Source organism: Carassius carassius, chromosome 15, assembly GCF_963082965.1.
Source record: "Carassius carassius chromosome 15, fCarCar2.1, whole genome shotgun sequence".
In the NCBI taxonomy this organism is placed as follows: domain Eukaryota; kingdom Metazoa; phylum Chordata; class Actinopteri; order Cypriniformes; family Cyprinidae; genus Carassius; species Carassius carassius.
Window position 1 is genome coordinate 24,994,003 of NC_081769.1, and position 19,971 is coordinate 25,013,973.

Consider the following 19,971-nt stretch of genomic DNA (forward strand, 5'->3'; position numbering starts at 1 on the left):
AATATTTATATAACTCATTTCATTAATTTTTCCTTCATGTGTGGAGTCACAGCAACTCCAAGTACACTACTGTTCAAAAGTTTGGGGTCAGTAAGATTTTTTTTGTTTGTTTTTTTACATAAAATAATTTCATTAAGAAAGGATGCATTAAATTGATCAAAATGGCATTCACAGAAAATCTATTTCAAATAAATTCTTAATAAATGCTTTTCCAAAAAAATGAGCAACATAGCTATTTTCACTATTGCTAATAATAAGAAATGTTTCCTGAGCACAAAATTAGTATATTAGAATTATTTCTGAAGGGTCATGTGACACTGAAAACTGGAATAAAGGATTCTGAAAATTCAGCCTTGCTGTCACTAAATAAAGGACATTTTAATATATAATAAAACAGAACATTTGTTTTAAATTGTAACATTTTTACGCAATATTACGGTTTCACTGTATTTTTGACTAAATAAATGCAGCTTTAGTAAGCATAAGAGATTACTTTCATTTTGAAAATCTTACAGAAGCCAAACATTTGAACGGTAGTGTAAGAAATGAGTGAGCAGTGAATCATTCATTTAGCAAAAAGGGTGCTTCTCATTTCCTTAATTGTCCATCCACCTTACCTTTACCTACATTTTAGCTTTTTAATCTTAAGGATGCGAGTATGAGATAAAAAGAATGGAGGAATCAAAGCAAAACAGAATTTGGTGTTCACTCGAGCATTACATCAAAAATAAAAAAAAAAAAAAAAATTTGGAGGGGCATGCAAAATATATATATATATATATATATATATATATATAAATATAAATATATATATATATATATATATATACACATATATGTATGCTTCAGGTATGCTAATGGTGAATGGTGACTTTCTGCACAACAGTAATCCTCACATCATGTGTCAATTTACTAAAGAGCTGAAACAGACTTAAATATAATTTTTTTTAAATACTTGTCATGGCATCATATATTTTTGATTTTGTCTATGTATTTTTAATGTGCAAGTACCTACTAGGTCTATGAGACTAGATAACAATAGTCTGTTTCAGATTCTAATTGCTTACAGTCTTGGCTATTTAATGGTTTTTGGAGATTGTAATATTTCTAACATAGCACAAACATGGCCAGCTTGTACAGGTGACAGAGTCTCACCCACTCAAGCTCAGCTGAAGTCTCGATTGGGTAAAATGACAGGAGCCACAAGCGTCCAAAGGTAGAACCCCAGACCCATCCAGCTGGAGCTGATCTTCACCCACACTGCAGGTATAGTGCTCTGCATGGCCTGAGTGGTTATATCAGGTCTGAAGACAGATATGAGGAAAAGGCAGAAAACATAAAAAAAAATATTTAGACCTCAGCTAGTCTGTGGTGCAGTTCTGTTGCATTCTTTGTGACTGCATGAAAGAATGTCATACAGGTCTGGAACAATATTATTGGGCATAAGTGATATTCCTTTAAACTATGATAGCTGAACTTTTTGGTTTAATCCAATCCAACTTTTTGGTTCAATCCGTGGAAGAATGAGCACTTACTTGTACCAGTTAGTGAGTGTCATCATGATGTAGAGAGAGGCCAGTAAGAGGTGGAAGTGGAAAAAGGAATAGTTGTATGTGACGCCGTCCTCTTCGTTATCCACGACACGCCGCACTCCGTCTTCGCCCACCTCCTCCCCTCCCACAGTACCCTTCCCTTCCTCTGTCTGCATCAGCCTGTTCACCTGTGCATTACTGGATGAACGGATGCTGAAAAGAGAAAAGACATCATATGGACACTAGCATGAGAATGATGTTTACTTCTCTCAGATTCATATTTAATTGATGATGAGCTATGATATGGCATAATGTATAATTTTCTCACACTTACCAATGGATTGCAAATTGAGGAAATTTGGATGTCAAAGGTTAATATTTTTATTTAGGAATCAAATTAGAATATTAAAATAATTTCTAAAGGATCATGTGACACTGAAGACAGGAGTAATGCCTTCTGAAATTCAGCTTCACCATCAAAGAAATAAATGACATTTTAAAATATATATAAAGAAAAAGGTTATTTTACATTGTTACAATATCTCACAATAATACTGTTTTATTGTGTTTTTAATCAAATAGATGCAGCTTTTTAAGCTTTATAGACTTTTTTTTTTTTATATAAAAGAAAAAAAATCTTACCAACCACAAACGTTTGAAAAAGTATATACTGTATATTAGTGCCATTCAAAACTGAATGAAAATGAATACAAATCTGATTTGAAAGAAAATTTTAACCTGCAAAGACCTTTGAACTTTTATTTTATTAAAAGCTTTTGGATTCTGTAAAATCTAAAGAAATGCTGACATAAACGTTGAAAATTTTAGGAAGCACAATATTTAAGAATCACAATTTCTATAACTAATTAAATATCACATTTAATGACACTGAAAATGGTAAAGTTACCTTTTAACTGGCGACTCTAGCCAAGGCCAATTTGAGCTCACAGTTGCTGCTTGGCAAATATTAATTTTGGACCCTGCCTACAGGTGTCCTCATTTGACACCACTAATCAATCAATCAACCCATGCCTCTGCGCAGCTGGTTGTGAATGTCAAATTGAAATGTACAATGAATAAGCATAGAACACACCAGTTAACTACAGCAGCTGATGAAGAAATGCACTTGAGATTTTCTTTATACATTTTAAAGGCAAATACTGACAGTTACAAGTTACTCAAATGTTCAAAAATATTTTTTAGTTTTGCTTAATGTACCTGGCATAAAAGGTGCAGAAGAGGAAGATAACCAATCCCACAATGCCTTGAGCATCCCACAACTGCACCATCCCAGGGGAGCTTGTAGGCATGGCCTCAGTTGTGCTTATATTGGACACCAGGCTGAGCAAACTAGGGTTACATTCACGATCTGTGTGTGGAGCCAAGATTTAAAGTGAACATACAGAAACATAATATATACGCCAATTAATCACATACGTCACTACTAAAGACTATGATCACACCTAATGGTCAGCTAATTACATTTTTTAAGATAATCTATATGCTGCTAATAGGTATACTTAATAGACCATAACAGATTGTGGGAATAGTGGGTTAACATTGATAATCTGGATTCTAGCATTTAATTTGGCTTTATTTAGTAACAAGCATCAGGAGACTATAAAGGTTGAGCATCTGGTTTGTATGGCAGCACAAAACTCACCAAATATTGCATCAACCTGAGCAGGAACAAAAGGAAAGCTCATAAAATAAAAAGAGAAACCAGAGACAGACAGTAAATATATATATATTTTTTATGTGTAACTTACTAGGATTGTTGGTCATGGCTGACCAGGTGACGTACATAGTGTACAGAGTTATAATAGAGGACTGAAGCAGACCAGACTGAGGTGAGGCATCCTGAAAACACATACAAAAATAAAGAAACGTATTTTAAAAAAGCACAGATCAGACTTTGTCTACATTTGTAAGAAACTACCCTATATAAACTTCAGATTTTCATAATGGTTGGCACAGTAAAGAAAGCTTGTCTGTTGTAGCAGGCCAGCACTGATGTTCTGCATGCAAAGAAGGAAACAAAGAAGTTTCCTTACAAAGACAAAAGCTGGAGGCTAATGTAAACTGTAGATGACCTTCAGTACAACGGAGAGGCTGTTTTCTTATGCACATTATTTTAAATCAGCATTCATGTCAGGATGTGGAACAGCTAGTTAAAGCAGTTTTAGCATTTCCTGTTTGCTGCTTAAGTTCAAGGTCCTAATGCTTCTTCATATCTTAATATGGACAACCATAGCCAAATCGCCACTGGCTAGTAAATATTTTAGTTTACTTGCCAGACCTTATATATATTATATAGTATATTATATGTATATATTTATGCATTTAGCAGATGCTTTTATCCAAAGCGACTAACAGTGCATTCAGGCTATCAATTTTTACCTATCATGTGTTCCCGGGGAATCGAACCCCCAACCTTGCACTGACATTGTAGAGGGTTGATGGAGTTGTTTGGCCTTTTATCAATGTTTTGAAATTGGGTGCAGAGTTGAGACGGGAAAAGCACTAAACCTGCTTTAGCACTTCCCTTTTACCTGCACTTTTGGCAGAACTGAAACCACAGATATGATGACGCAGAGAATAAGGTTGAAGCTGATGAAGAACTTGTGTTCGGTACAGTTGTCTGGTTTGGTGTAGTAGAGATAAAACAACACGACTGCTGCAAAGGCCAGGGCGTAATGCAGGACAGTGAAAGACAACAGACCTGTGGACATAGAAAACAGTATCAGGTTTCTTTCTCTGAAAAGAGTGGATTTGGACACACCTGTTTGTAAACCTACTGGGATGAACAGGGTGTCTTTCATTGTATCTGCTCTCTACGTACCTGAGAACCAACACTTGCTGTTGCCTTCCTCAGCATTCCTCACCCACACCTCATTCCAGGAGTGGGCAAAGTCGATCAGGAGGATGAGCTGGATCAGGATGAACATGAAGGAGCCCACAATACCGAAGTAGAACCAGACTGTGATTAAAAAAAAGAAGAAAAATTATGCTTCAGTAGCATACTGGTTAAATGTGCCTAACCTCAACATAAAATATAATAAAACATAAAAACAAGCCTTTTTACTATCTTAATAAATGAACATCAATGATCTTCAAATGTTTGGGATAAGTAAGATTTATATGTTTTTGAAAGAAATCTCTTATGCTCACCATGGCTGCATTTATTTGATTAAGAATACAGTAAAAATAGTAACTGTGAAATAAAATGTAATTCTTCCTGTGATGACAAAGCTGAATTTTCAGCAGCCATTACTCTAGTCTTCAGTGTCACATGATCCTTCAGAAATCATTCTAATATGCTGATTTGGTGCTAAATAAATATTTTTATTTTTAGTGTTGAAAATACTTGTATTGCTTAATATTTTGTGGAAACCGTTGTACTTTATTTCAGGTTTCAGTTCAAAAGAACCACATTTATTTAAAATATAAATATTTTGTTAACATTGATAAATTCAATGCATTGAATAAAAGTATATTTTCTTTCAAAAAACTTTTGAATGGTTTTATGTGTGTGCTTATTATTTTTTCTTTCATCAAAATGTCACAAAAAAAAAGTTCAGCCAAAAATGAAAATTCTGTTATAATTTACACCCCCTCACGTCGTTCCAAACTTGTATGACTTTTTTTTTTTTTTTTGTGAATCACAAACAAAGATATTTAAAATAATGTTGTTAACCAAACACTTCTGGTGACAACGGACTTTTACTGTTTTACTGTTACTTTTTCTTTACATTTCTCAAAATATCTTAATTTGTGTTCCACAAAAAAAGGAAAGTCCTACAGGTTTGGAAAGACATGAGAGGGAGTAAATGATGCCAGAATTTTAGTTTTTTGGTGAACACTTTAAACTACATTTAGAACTATGTTTAATAAAACATGCATCTCTGAAGGGCCTTTAATTTCATACTTAAATTCACAATGAAACATACTAATGTCAAGATCTTGTTTTTGAAGTTAACCGTGATCTCTAAACACAATGTTCTGCATCTTTAATTCCACACCATGAGAATTCTGGCAAGACAGTAATGCAATATGCTATGAAAAAATAATAACATCTGATTCCAATTTCAATAAGGTCTTTTCCCATGCATCTCATAACATTCAAAATAGTCATTAAAAAGTAATTGACTTCTTCCCTGCAGAAGACCAGGCGTTTTCTGCATCCCTTGGAATTTAGTCCTGCGATATGACAATGGCTTCCCAGAATAACATTATCATGACTACTGCTGCATTTACAGCTGAACATCATTGTCATGTTGTCATTGCTTTTATGTATTTCCCAAAGTGCATATATGAAAATGGAAATTGTTCTATTATGTGCTGTTAACAGAATAGTTGAACCTAAAATGTACCATCATGAAACATTCCATCCGGGATGAAAAAGGCTCCAACAGTGATGCCAACAAGTATCAGAAACTTGAAGAACCAGAACCTGACAAAATAGTCAAGCAAAAAAAAGCAAATTTCATTTCATTTAGTAAAGGATACAGTAACAATAGCATAATTATATAATGGTACACAAATAATAAATCAGGGTTACCCATTCTGAATAGTGGCACGAGGGTCCTTGCTGCTCTTTACACGAATCATGATTGCGGAAAACAGGAAAAAGAAGCATGCCATAGCAAAGCACATGCGATACACTGATTTGTAGCCTACAACCACATCGCAGTTAACATGGTTCTCGATTCCTGGAATTGTGGTTCCTCCTTGACAAAAGCCAGGAATCTGAAGAGACATTAAAAACAGACAATTAACAGATGCACTGAAAGCACAAGTGAGGAAGATAAAGACTGATGGGGGGCCCACCTTGCGGAGCTGCGTCTCCATGCCAGGCAAGATCATGATTACAGACACCAGTGTCCCCAGGAGGAGGAAGAAAGAGAAGACCAGCCGGGTGACTGTGGAGTTATTGGAAGAAGGACAACAGCCACAGAGGAGACATGGTGCGGAGCCACACAAACACGAGGCCTGTAACGTGGAGGGAGTGAGAGAAAGAGCAATCATTTCACCAGTTCAAGCATTTCTTGTTTAATTGCCATAGTTCACAAAAGAATATCCAAAACATTTTACAATTTTATATATATAGCACTGAAGAAAGATCATTTGCAGTCATAAGAGTTTTTAAAAATATATATATATTTTTCTTTTAAAGTAAATATTTTATGTTTAAAATTTTATTGCATTTTAAAATATTACTTATTCCTTTGACTACAAAGATGAAATTTTATTCCAGTCTTCAGTGTCATATGATCTTTTAGAAATCATTGTAATATGCTTTAAAAAAAATCTTATTAGCAATGCTGAAAGCTGTCCTGCTTAAAATGTTTGTAAAAATCATAATATATATATATATGTGACCCTGGACCACAAAACCAGTCTTAAGTGTAGTGGAATATTGATTCCATTGATGTAAGGTTTATTAGGATCAGATGATATTTGGCCGAGATACAACTATTTAAATATCTGGAATCTGAGGGTTTCAAAAAATCTAAATACTGAGAATATCGCCTGTTGTCCAAATTAAGTTCTTATCAATGCATATTACTAATCAAAAATTACGTTTTTATATATTTACGGTAGGAAATTTACGAAATATCTTCATGGAACATGATCTTTACTCAATATCCTAATGATTTTTGGTATAAAAGAAAAATCGATAATTGTGATACATACAAGTTTTTTCTTTTTTTTTTTTTTGGCTATGGCTAAAAATATACCCCAGTGATTTAAGACTGGTTTTGTGGTCCAGGGTCACCTATATGTATGTATGTATAATCATTTTATTTGGTGAACCTGAATGAATAAAAATTTAATTTTGCCCAAAATGTTTTTTGGGGATTATGAGAACCTACAGGGTGTGTAAATATGAACCATGTATAATTACATTTCAAAGACTAGTAAAGAAATTACTATAATTTTTTCATGGGCTATATGAAAAATCATTTTATTGGATATAATTGATTTACCCCCATTAAAGTATTCCATTCATGGCCTAAATAGTATATGACTGCAGCAGGAAGAAGGATTGTTCTGTTGCATGAAACAGTGAGGAAATCATCATTAAAGACTTTGATCCTAAGAAATCCAGTCATGTGCACTGAATAAAAGTTCATTTAACAATCACCATGACCATTACTCATGCTAGGAGTGTCTGATCAGCTGATTAACCAATGAGGAAATCTAACAAGAAAAATAAAAATAAATAAAATATATATATAAATAAATAAATACACACAAACACATACACACACATATATATATATATATATATATATATATATATATATATATATAGTCACTCATTTCATATTTCTATTGATCAAGCAAAAAGGAAGATTGTACTGAAGACAAAAAAGACTAAGTCTGTCTTACTGGCACAAATGATAAGCATCCAATAAAAACACTGCTTTTGCAACACATCATAACCAATCTTAACCATAATGTAAAGTGTATTTGTACTTTGTATTTGTATTTGAACTGTACTTAGAGTAGATCTGACTCTCTTGGAGTGTGTGCTGTACCAGCAAGTAGATAAACATTTACAGAAAGAGGCTCAAGCAGCATGGCTTGGGTTACAAATGCAAAACTGAATATACCAAATTTCTGAAAACCAGCAGATGAAAGCAATTCAGCTTGTTAACAAATCTCAGTTAATCTACATTCCTTCACTTTTACACTTAAGTATTAAACTTCTAAGTATTAAGCTTCAGTTCTCTGAAAATGAACGAAGTTCTCAAATTCTTATTCTCAGTTACAAAAACTGACTCTGAAAACTGAAAACCTGTATAACCCGATTATATAACTAATCATCTTAAATAAAACACATCGAAGCTACAAGAATAAATCACACCAAATACTGCATAATACAAAAACCATTAATATCTGATTTGGGATTATCATCCCTTGCATTGCTGTATACTTTCTTTAAATGACTGTTATCTGTAAGCAAGTCATAGATGATCTCTGCTATGATTAATCTCAATATAACGTTTAATGTAAGTACACTTCCGTGTGCTTTTGTTTTCTAGCGAACATCTCTTCGAAACCACACGTTTTCTATTTAAATATCGCCGTCCATTACGTTAACCTTTTATAAATATGTTGTCTTAGTTATATTGTTCTCTATTTTCGGTTCACTTAACGTTAATGATTTAGCGACACTGTTAGGTAACTTAACGTTAGCAGCTCGGTTTGCTAAACATTAAAAATTTAACATTCAAAAATAAAACAGAACACTTACACAGCTCGCAAGAGAGCACAACGCCATACAGGCTCCCATTCTGTATTAATAAACAAACGACTCCAAACCACTTTCAGAAGACGAACTAACTGACAGTCAGTTAACGTTACAGCAGTAGCTATTTCTCGTTCTGTCAGTTCATTCCGGTGTTTGAAGGTGTCGACTCTATATAATATAACGAGCAATGCGTTATATTTCATAATAAAGGTCCTTCTTTCGCGATTCCTCCATAAACTAATATATTGAACAAAACAATAAAAATAAAAATTATAATAATAATAATAATAAAAAAAAACACATCGATGTATAAATGCAATATTTTTGTGGCATGTTATGTATTCTGAAATACTATGTTTATATTACTTAAGGATTTTAAGCTAAGGCTTGTTTATATTAGTTTCCTGCTTTTGCTGAAGTCCATATGCAAAAAAGCAAACATGGCTATTATAATGTAATACGTTATAATATATAATATATAATATATATATAATATAACTACGCAGCCTAAAATAAAGTATTTTAATATTGTTAATCTCTTATTAATATCGGTTATGAATATTTTTTTTGAAATGTAAGCTTAGAACAAAATATAAACGGCTTTACAACAACAACATTAATAATAATAATAAATTGCAGTAGAGTATGCTTCATTTAACACGGGCCCACCTCTCTGACTTTATGAATCAATCTAACGTTAATCCGATTTTAGAAAAAAAACACATATATGATAAATAATAAACAATAATCAGAATATCGTTATTTTGCCATCTTAACGCCATGGATATTTGAATTAACAACGATTTTATCCAGTATTCATTCTCAGTGCAGTGTACCGTCTCCCCTACGAATAATTATTGGTATCGTCCTCTTTGCCTCTCTGTCAATTATTTCTCTAAAATCACGATCGCAAACGGGAGCCGAAATGTTGTCAAATCTGAGGATTGGGACAGGTGCTTTCAAAACACACCGTCTCCCGTAAAAACGGTGCATTAATGTATCAGTGCCGTGAATAATCTGCATCAGTCAGGGATATTGTGGATATCTTTCTACGCTGCTGGTAAGTTCTCGCCTCTTCCGCTGTTTGAGCTCTGCACGAGCTTAGTGTTTCATCACAGTGTATGAAATCCATTCATTATCATTATTAAGGTGAAACACTGACGTTGTTCGAGGCTTTGCTATAACGATCATTTGCATTGAAATTCATTCAAGACTAATTCTGGTATTGTGATTTATCGGGAGAATAAACACCCCTTTTATTGAATAAAATCAAATAAGGATGACAGCACAGTTATACATATATAAATAAACGCATTTATTAAGATTAAAACTGTTGAACTGCGATATTTGATGATATATCAGCGCAAATGTGAGGTATCAGGGGACGCGTGTGCAACATGAACGTTTCTACATGTGCACGTACTGCTGTCAGATCAATTTCAGCTGTAACCCGAGGGCAACTTTAATACATTCAATGTAAAAATGAAAAAAGAAAATGTTGGAGTAGACTTCAATGAATATAACTGGTTTATATATATATATATATATATATATATATATATATATATATATATATATATAAATTAAATTCTAAAATGTTCAAAAAACATTTGCTTTTTACTTATATACACACACACACACAAACACACACATATATATATATATATATATATATATATATATATATATATATATAAACGTGTATGTATATATAAATATATATACTGTATATGTATATATATATATATATATATATATATATATATATATATATATATATATATGTATATGTGTATGTATATATATATAAGCAAAAAGCAATAATCACCTAATAATTTAGAACATTTTATAATTTAATTTTTATCTTACATATCACAAAAAAAACCTGCTCATAAGATAACACAAAAATTACCTGCTTAAATGTATGAAAAAAATAACACAAAAAAAAACAAGAGCTATTTCATATTTTATTATCCTGCACGTTACCTTGTATTTTGTGTTTCTAGGTAACACTGTGCTCTGTTTTTAATTTATTGCTGGATACAATTGCCAGAGAGGCCCATTTTGAACTTTAAAATCATCATGTGTCCCATTTGCGTCATCACACATTTTTTTATAATTAGAAATGGATTGCAGATTGAATAGGTTTGTATATTAAATTGACATGAAATACAGTTAGAAACTGTCAAATATACAGTCAGTGCTGATGAACAGTATTTGGCTGTAAGGATCAAACCATAACCGTATTCAATATTTGTGTAACATACTGTTTACTGAGATGCTTTTATCTCATCAGATTTTTAGGGGCAGCATACTGTATATCCTTCTTTGTTGATAATGTTCCACAGTCCTGCACGTTGGAACAACCGAAAGAAGTAAACTGATTCATTGTTTAATTTTTTTCAATGTATGATTCTATTTCTAGCAAGGAATTTGCCTAATTATTTCGAAAGCTCACATGAATTAGTTCCAGACCATTAGACAATGGATTATGATGCATTGGAAGTCTGTGTGAAACCAGTAGAGGAAGTACCTTCATACACAACACCACCTGAGAAGTCATTATCTGGCCAGTGAGGCATTGTCACTAGATTTTTTTTATGGTAAAACATAATTAATAGAATTAACATGACATCATCTGCTCCAGTTAAGCTCCGATTCACGTCCTCACTCTGTCAGAGTTAAGATCAATTTTTGAAGGCCTGAATTTTAAATAAAATATAACGCTCACAGTTAAAATGTTCTATGTTATTTTCATCTAGACACTCGATTACAGGGAAATTAAGCGAAAGAAAAATCTTAAGTTCTTACAGTTCTTAACATCACTTTAGTCTCGTCCCTTGTTGTTATACTAAGATTGCCCTAATGCAGTGTCTAAATGTGTCGACACTATGAGGCCATGCCCAAAGTGTGGCCAGAGTTGTTCAGTGTGAATGCTTGGAGAAGTGAAGTGACCCTTGCGGTCCACCTCTATTTGTTAACATAGCCTGTCAAATAAAGTCTGTCACTTCCCGTGCATCTTATGCAACACTCTCTCTTTGCACTCTTGTTGGACAGACACTAACAATGATGGATATCTGGCTTGATATTTTGCTTTTCTGTGGCTATAGAACAATTACGAAATGACATCTTTCAACAGAATGTAGCATCAGTAATCTGGGTGCATTCTGTCTCCTCTAACAGAATTAGGTTTTCAGTTTGAAGGTCATTGCTTTGGGCTCCCAGCTGTTGCGTGACTGATCATGTGAGTCTGATAGAAAAACAAACCCATCATCCAAAGAAAGTGCATTCAACCTGCGCCATGTTTAACATATACAGCAGGTTAGTTTCTTTTACCGAAACACAGATTGTGTTTTGCTTTTCTTTGACTATTTGTGTGAGAAAGCAAACAAGTACAGATGGTGTAATTTTGCACAAGCTGCTCAAACGAAGAGTTATTTACAGATTTATCTTTAAGCAAAAACCAAGTTGTCAGGGACAAACAGGTTCACAGGTAAAATAGCCATCACAGGAGTAAATATTTCTATAATGAACCTTATATAAAAAAGCCATTGTTGGCATCAAATTTTTCAGTACAGTATGATTTAAAAGTACAAAACATATCTTTTAAAGATATATTCAGTATTATTGTTGGTTTGATAACTGGGTTAATTCGTTTTCTAGTTAATGTTCAAATTTTTAAGTAAGCAAGTAAGAAATTAAAACTTTTATTCAGCAAGGACACATTACATTGATCAGAATTAACAGAGGTTTCAAAAGATTTCTATTTCTAATAAATTTATTTTTTGAACATTCTATTCATAAGCGAATCCTTAAAAAAACATATCACACCTTTTACAAAAATATTAAGTATTTATAATAATTGTATACTTTTCTATAACATAATAACAATGACACTGAAGACTGGAGTAATGACTGCAGAAATGTCTGCTTTGTCATTACAGGAATAAATCACATTTTAATTAAAGTGTAATAACTGTACTTATCCAGAGTGAGCAAAAGGGCTGGCAAAATCACTCTGGACCCCTCACATCCAGCACACTCCCTCTTTGAACCGTTGCCATCTGGTCGATGCTACAGAGCACTGAGCACCAGAACAACCAGACACAGGAACAGTTTCTTCCCTCAGGCAATCCATCTAATGAACAATTGATAATAACTGTGGAACACACTACACTTTATATTTATATACACATACACTTATTTATCTAACACACATACTTAGTTGTACACTTAAATTTTGCACATAAAATACCTGTACATACATAACTGCTTTTTGTAATATACCTACCTACAATTGTCAATTTGTATATTGTCATTCCTTACCTAGTTATTTGTATTTGTATTTTTTTTTATTCTTTTATTATGTGTTTTATGTTCTGTAGCTGTCATTCTGTTGTACTGCGGAGCTTCTATCATGGAAACAAATTGCTCGTATGTGTAAACATACCTGGCAATAAAGATCATTCTGATTCTGATAATATTTCACAACATCAAATAAAATCAGCTTTGATGATCATAGGACACCTCTTTCAAAAACATTAAACTCTTTTATTTTTTAGTTTCACATAACATCATCTTTTCTGTTGTCTTTTTTGCACTTCTCCAACTTGTACATAAAATGTTAATCAGTGACTGTGAACTTTGTTTATTCTCTGTTTCCTGCCGTTGCGTGAAACAGGCACACACTTACCGAAAGCAAAAGATTATACATTTTCCATCTAATTATCTACTAGTATAAAAGTGTGTGCGACTCTTGGGTGAGTTTTTGGATGAAATTAAGAGAAAATGTTCTTTGTATCTTACACGTTAAGGCAATGACATCTAGTTTAGTTGAAAATCTGTGGTTAAGCAAGTGAGAATGAGAAGTTTAAATAAAGGCGTTTAAATAAATAATAATAAATACGAAGTGTAGCTGAGAGTGCAGTGGATCCACTCCAGTGCTGTCTCTCATCCGTAATCCTCCAGCTTCATACAATATGGATTATAAAACTACAAGAGCCACAGCTAGTCAGGCTCCCTGCCAACAGAATGAGAGAGGGACTGATGCCTAGCTGTGCTTTTACCAGTGAATAGAATTTATATATTATAAAAATGACATTTTGCTGAAAATGTACTCACCCTGAAGCCATTTAAGATGTCGATGAGTTTTTTTTTTTTAACAGAACAGATTTGGAGAAATTTTGCATTACAGCATTTGCTCACCCATGGATCCTCTGGAGTGAATGGGTGCCGTCAGAATGAGAGTCCAAACAGCTGATAAAAACCACAATCATTCGCAACAAGCAATTCACATTGGACTCCAGTCTCCCAATTAATGTTTTGTGAAGTGAAAAGCAGCATGTTTGTAAGAACAACCCAATCATTTAGGTGTTTTAACTTTAAACTTTCGCTTCTGGCCAAAATCCATAATAACACTTATTTTTTTGTGAAAAGGTCCATCCTCTGTTGTCCTCCTAAAACTAAATTTACAGCCTCATTTGTTTAGAACAGTTTTGTACTGTTTTTACATGTAAACAGTGCTTAATGAATGTTAATTAAAGGACTGGTCATGTGGATTACTTATGAACTATTGTGATGTTTTTATCAGCTGTTGGAATGCTCATTCTGACGGCACCCATTCACTGCAGAGGATCCACTGGATCCATGTCTCCAAATCTGTTGAACTATTCCTTTAATAGCCTGAGAAGAGTTTTTGAGCTCCTTGGCTGAGAGAGCCTTGAATTTACATTTTTGACCATTAGTAGTAGGCTGTAAAATTATGGCCACATTTATATTTAGTTTATCAATGTTGTATGGTTGTTTTATCTTCCACCAGCCAAAAAGGTGCTTAGGAAAATAATAAAATGGCATGATGCGATATTCAATGGTGTATATTTATGTGTAAGTATAAACAATAATTGCAATGCTCAGAGGGCAAAGGTTCAGTGTATAAAAACTTATGTGTAAATTATACTACCTTTACACTGTAATAAACACTTGAATCATGCCATCAAAACAAATGAAGTGTGACGTTTTATGTCTCCCATAAAGATATGTTATCTTTGGTAATATGTGTCAAAGACAATCTCTGCATTAAAGACCTACTTTCAATTTTCAGTTCCTGTTCAGCATGGCTTTAGGTGTTAATGATTTATTTATACTGTATATACACACTCGTTTATTGGGCTGTTTTTTTAAAGTTGCATTGACAGAGTGTGTGACCTGACCAGGTCTTATAAACCAGTTGAACAGGCCTTGATGTAATCAGGGGATTGATGCTTGTCCTGATGGTCTGAAGATGCACTCGTGGCATGCAAGTTTTGTTATATTTATGCACAGACATATTTTTGGGCAAGCAAGTGCAAGTGAATGCATGCATATGGTCAAGTCACCCAGGTGTTCACGTACACATGCATGTGAGTGCATATACAGAGACTGGGCTCACGTGGAAAAATAGCTTACTTGTGGCAACAGCTGTGTCAAAAGAAAACAGAGCAAAAGTGCATCTCAGCACTGTTTGTCAGAAGAGATTACCTGTTGCTATGCAATATAGGTGATCCATCCTGTTGCCAAGGCAACTGCTTCCTGACTGAGAGAGAATGGAGAGTGATTTGGGAAGGCTTTGCGTTCTGTTGAGTGGCCTATTTGTGCTGGTGAAAGACACGCCTTGGGCCACGGTGGAACAATCGAGATGGGTCAAGCATAAAAACGTTTGCTTATATAATTCTGTTGTTCCTCCTGTGGGTGAGAAACAATTTCTGGGGTGCCATCTAGTGGTCAGAAAAGACAATGCATGTACAGTATTTGGATAAATATGTGTTATGTATTGACTGCAAGCCTCATGTGAGCTCTGTGTTTTCTTTAGAGATGACTGAAGTGGAGCCGGTGTTGGATTTTGCCTCATCGGGCCGCTCTGGGCGTCGCAACGCACTGCCCGACATCCTGGGGTCTCCTGTTGGAGTCCCACCTGACCTGCCTCTTAAACTGGCAGAACTATCCCTCACAGGTAACTTTTTTCAACTATGTATATTATTTATAAGAATACATGAGAATAAATATTTAATAAAATAAAAATTTATAAAAATGTATATAATTATAAAAATAAACATATAATTTATGTATTATAATGAATGATTGTTTATATAATCATTATAATAAATATATTTAATTATAAATAATTTTTATTACATACAATACTGTGCAAAAGTCTTAGGCCACTAGTATTTTAACCCAATAAAAAAAGTGCCAATATGTCAATAGGAAATATCAGTTTACATTTCCAAACATTATTTTTGCCATTAAATGTAATAATCCAGTGAGATTTTTGTTTGCATAAGGAGTCTGACAGCAGCCAGTGCTCCACACAGAGATCTGATCTGATCATCATCCAGTCCGTCTGGAATAATATGAAGAAACAGAACAAACTGAGACAGACTAAATCCAGAAGAACTGTGGGACGATCGCTTCAAGAAACCTGTAAAGCTACAGTACTGTGCAAAGCTTTATGCACTTGTTTAAAAATGCTGTAAAGTGAGGATGCCGTCAAAAATAATGCTATAAATAGATTTTATTAATTAACTTCTATTAACTTAACTACTTTAAATCAATATTTGGTGTGACAACACTATGCGATTAAAAAAAGCTTTTGTCCTAGGTGCACTTGCGCATTGTTTTTCAGGGAGCTTTGCAGGTAGGTTTCTTGAAGCATCTTGGAGACATTGCCACAGTTCTTCTGGATTTAGTCTGTCTCAGTTTGTTCTGATGTTATTCCAGACGGACTGGATGATGATCAGATCAGATCTCTGTGTGGAGCACTGGCTGCTGTCAGACTCTTTGTGCAAACAAAAATCTCACTGGATTATTACAATTAATGGCAAAAATAATGTTTGGAAATGTAAACTGATATTTTCTTACTGACACACAACAACAAACGATAGAAATAACTGACTTCAACCTTTTTTTGTTGGTGAAAATAATATTGGCCTAAGACTTTTGAACAGTACTGTATATATCATTTTTATTAAATAAGAATATTTTCTAATCATTTATTGAATTCAATCCTAAAATATTTTATTTTAAAAATACAATGCTGTTCAAAAGTTTGGGATAATTTTTTTTAAGAATTGAAAGAAATTAATACTTATTCAGCAAGGAGGTGTTAAATTGATAAAAAAGTTATAGTTAAGGTATGTTGTTAGAAAAGATATCTATTTTGAATATGCTTTTTTTTTTATCAAAGAATCCTGAAAAAAGTATCACATGTATTAAGCATATAAGCAGCGCAACTGTTTCCAACACTGATAATAAATCAGCATGTTGATAATAAACCAGAATGATTTTTGAAGGATAATGTGTCACTGAAGACTGGAGTAATGGTTGATGAAAAAACAGTTGATGAGCTTTGGATCGCAGGAATATAATATATTTTATTCATTTTTATCCATTTATTTTGAAATGGAGTAATATTTTACAGTATTACTGCTTTCTTCTCTATTTGTGATCAAATAAATGCAGCCTTGATGAGCAAAAGATTCTTCTTTTAAAAAACATTTCTTGCTGATCCCAAACTTTTGAATGGCATGTGTATGCAATTATATACAGGCTTATAGACATTTAGACTATTAGCTTTTTATGATAACCTCTAAATGGACAAAAAATATTGAAAATGTGAAAATAAGGTAAATATTACAAATATTGTAAACAATTATTATATTATTGATGCATATACTTAATTACATAGGGTTTCCTCAGTCATGGTAAACCGGGAAATATTTATTTTGCAGTCTGGAAAAGTCACAGAAAGGAATAATTTTTTCCCCTAATTATGTTTAGTTATGTAATATGTATTCGAAAACTGTTGTTCTTGTACAGAGTAAAATTAGCTATTCCATCTAAAATGAATCAGTGTTTAGAGTCAGTTCTTCTTAATGAATTGATCAAACTAGTTTACAAATGATTCATTAGTGAATCACACATTCTTTGAATTATTATTATCCTTATCCAATTATCACAACTGATTGGAAATCTGAAGGAAATTCAAAAAGTGTGTGAACTGTTATTAGGTGTAATGATAATTTCAATAATGAACAACAAAAACATATTTTATTCCTCAGTCATTTTTTACGTCTCTTTGTTTCAGACGGTCCAGGTGATGCTCAGTCCCCGTCTACGGAGGAACCCCCCACTCCTACAGAGAGCCCAGAGGTGAAAGAGGGTTCCTAGGTGGCTGAGTCGACTCCTAGACCGCAGAGATGGGGCCTCAGCCGCCCCCGCCTCTCCCCTGGAGCTCATCCTCTACCGACTGTTCCTGATGCCTGTCAGACTGCATTATAGGAAGCAACAGAGGGCAGCTAAAATGTGAAATGAAGGACAAGTTCTTCAAAGGGTCGGTGCAATGAAAAGAAACAGAATGTCCAAAAAACAGGAAAGGATGCAGAATATTGCAAGAGGATGTGGAAGAGCAATCCTCACTTTTTTTTTTTTTTAACACAGACAAGCCAAAACATGGGGGGACCTGCTTGGGAATGCTTTAAGGAATTTGACGCATTTGTTTGACAAAATGCTGTTCTTTTTATGAGCTTTCTATCCAATAATAACTATTGTGAGTTATGTGTACATTCAGTTGTGGTTTGATATTGTATGATATTATGTGATCTTAGTAATCTGTCTATGAATATCGCCTCAGTTTTTGGAAAGGGTAACCATGAACGAATATGAACAGATGTTTTTTTTATTTTTTTTATTCAAGCATCATGTAGCATTATCTTCAGCCTTCAGAATAATAATAATAATAACAATAATAACAATACATTTGAAAAAGAACATAAAATTACTTTGCAAAAAAAATTGAAATACAAATAATTACAAATACAAATATCAGAACTGCCAAACATGAAATGCGGTATGAAAAAGGATAAATCAGAAAGGGAAGTATAATTAATCATAAAATTAAGAGTATACAGTACTAGGAAAAACTAATTAGCAGTGTTTTAATAATTATTCAAAATGCCCTTTTACAGACAGGTTTTTTTATCTAAATTTGAATGGTTCAGTGTATTAAAATAAATAAAATGCTAAACAAATTTAATCTCAGTGTCCAAAGGATTTTATTAAAAAAAAAAAAAAAAAGGTCCTCTTTGTATTCTCTATAAACTCTCATACTTTATGTGTTGTACAGAGTTTTGTATAGAGTGTGCTTACCGAACGGAGTGTACAATATATGTTTATGTTTAGTATATCTTTGATGTCAATTTGATTCAAACTCGAGTTTGAATAATTGAGCTAATCCAAACTATAGGATAAAAAAAAAGAGTACTTGTACCTTTTTTTTTTGAATGTGTGGTGTGAGGATGTCTAAGAGCCATAGCCTTTTAAAGGTCTATATAGTCTAAACATGCAAACTGATGAGAGGGATATGACTGTGATGTTTGACAAGTCCAGAGAGATCTTTTTTAGTGTCTATGTCAAAATACATGTGAAACTGGTAATTATTTATGAAGTGTGGGGTGCTTTGGGATTCCAATTTTTGTCTATTTTAATACTCTGTGTTTATTTTACAGTATCGTCCTATTTATACTCTTCACTGATAACTGTAAATGTATCAGTGTAATATGTTGTAATTGCCAAACTGGGATCAAATGCCTTTCTTTGTTTGTTTTTACACTACAGTAACTGTGCTGTTAAAAACTCATCGATGAAGTCACACAATGTGTGTATTGTATCTAACATTACAAAGTCAGTGAAGCTGTACCTGTATACACACAAATATCAAAAATGTATTATACTGAAAGGGGCCAGTATGAGAAAAACAATTGAAACCTGCCGTACCTCAGAACCCATTTAAATGCATTACGTCTTGCTGTTCACCACCAGGTGGAGCCACTCTTCACGCGTGGACATTGCAAGCTACATGCTATTTGTTGTCAATATGAAACAATAAGAGGGTGACCATGTGTTTCAATGCAATAAACGTCTAATGTCATACACATATGCCATAATATATTTAGCTTGGCTTTTTACAGGAAGTAAAGAGGCATGCGAAGCTGTTCTTAAGTACACAATCAATACAAATGGATTGATCTTAGCAGGCTCTACGGTCAAAAGCAATTTATTTCTGGGTAAGGGATCCAAGCAGTGGATATAAACATGTAAGTCAGGGTGAAAAAAAATCCTCTGATGCAGAGATGCTCTGCAGAT

The 19,971-nt window shown here is 33.5% G+C and overlaps 1 protein-coding gene across 1 annotated transcript; it reads right to left on the minus strand.

Moving 5' to 3' along the window:
- Positions 1 to 888: 888 nt before the first annotated feature.
- Positions 889 to 8,937, minus strand: LOC132157812 (serine incorporator 1-like). The gene is made up of 10 exons (XM_059567085.1): positions 8,797 to 8,937; positions 6,363 to 6,524; positions 6,094 to 6,281; positions 5,906 to 5,985; positions 4,375 to 4,512; positions 4,085 to 4,254; positions 3,302 to 3,392; positions 2,751 to 2,901; positions 1,536 to 1,745; positions 889 to 1,304 (listed from the first exon to the last, which is right to left on the minus strand). Exons 1-10 carry the CDS (start codon positions 8,833 to 8,835, stop codon positions 1,166 to 1,168), a joined length of 1,368 nt encoding a protein of 455 aa, XP_059423068.1. The 5' UTR covers positions 8,836 to 8,937; the 3' UTR covers positions 889 to 1,165.
- Between the last annotated feature and the right edge of the window lie 11,034 nt (positions 8,938 to 19,971).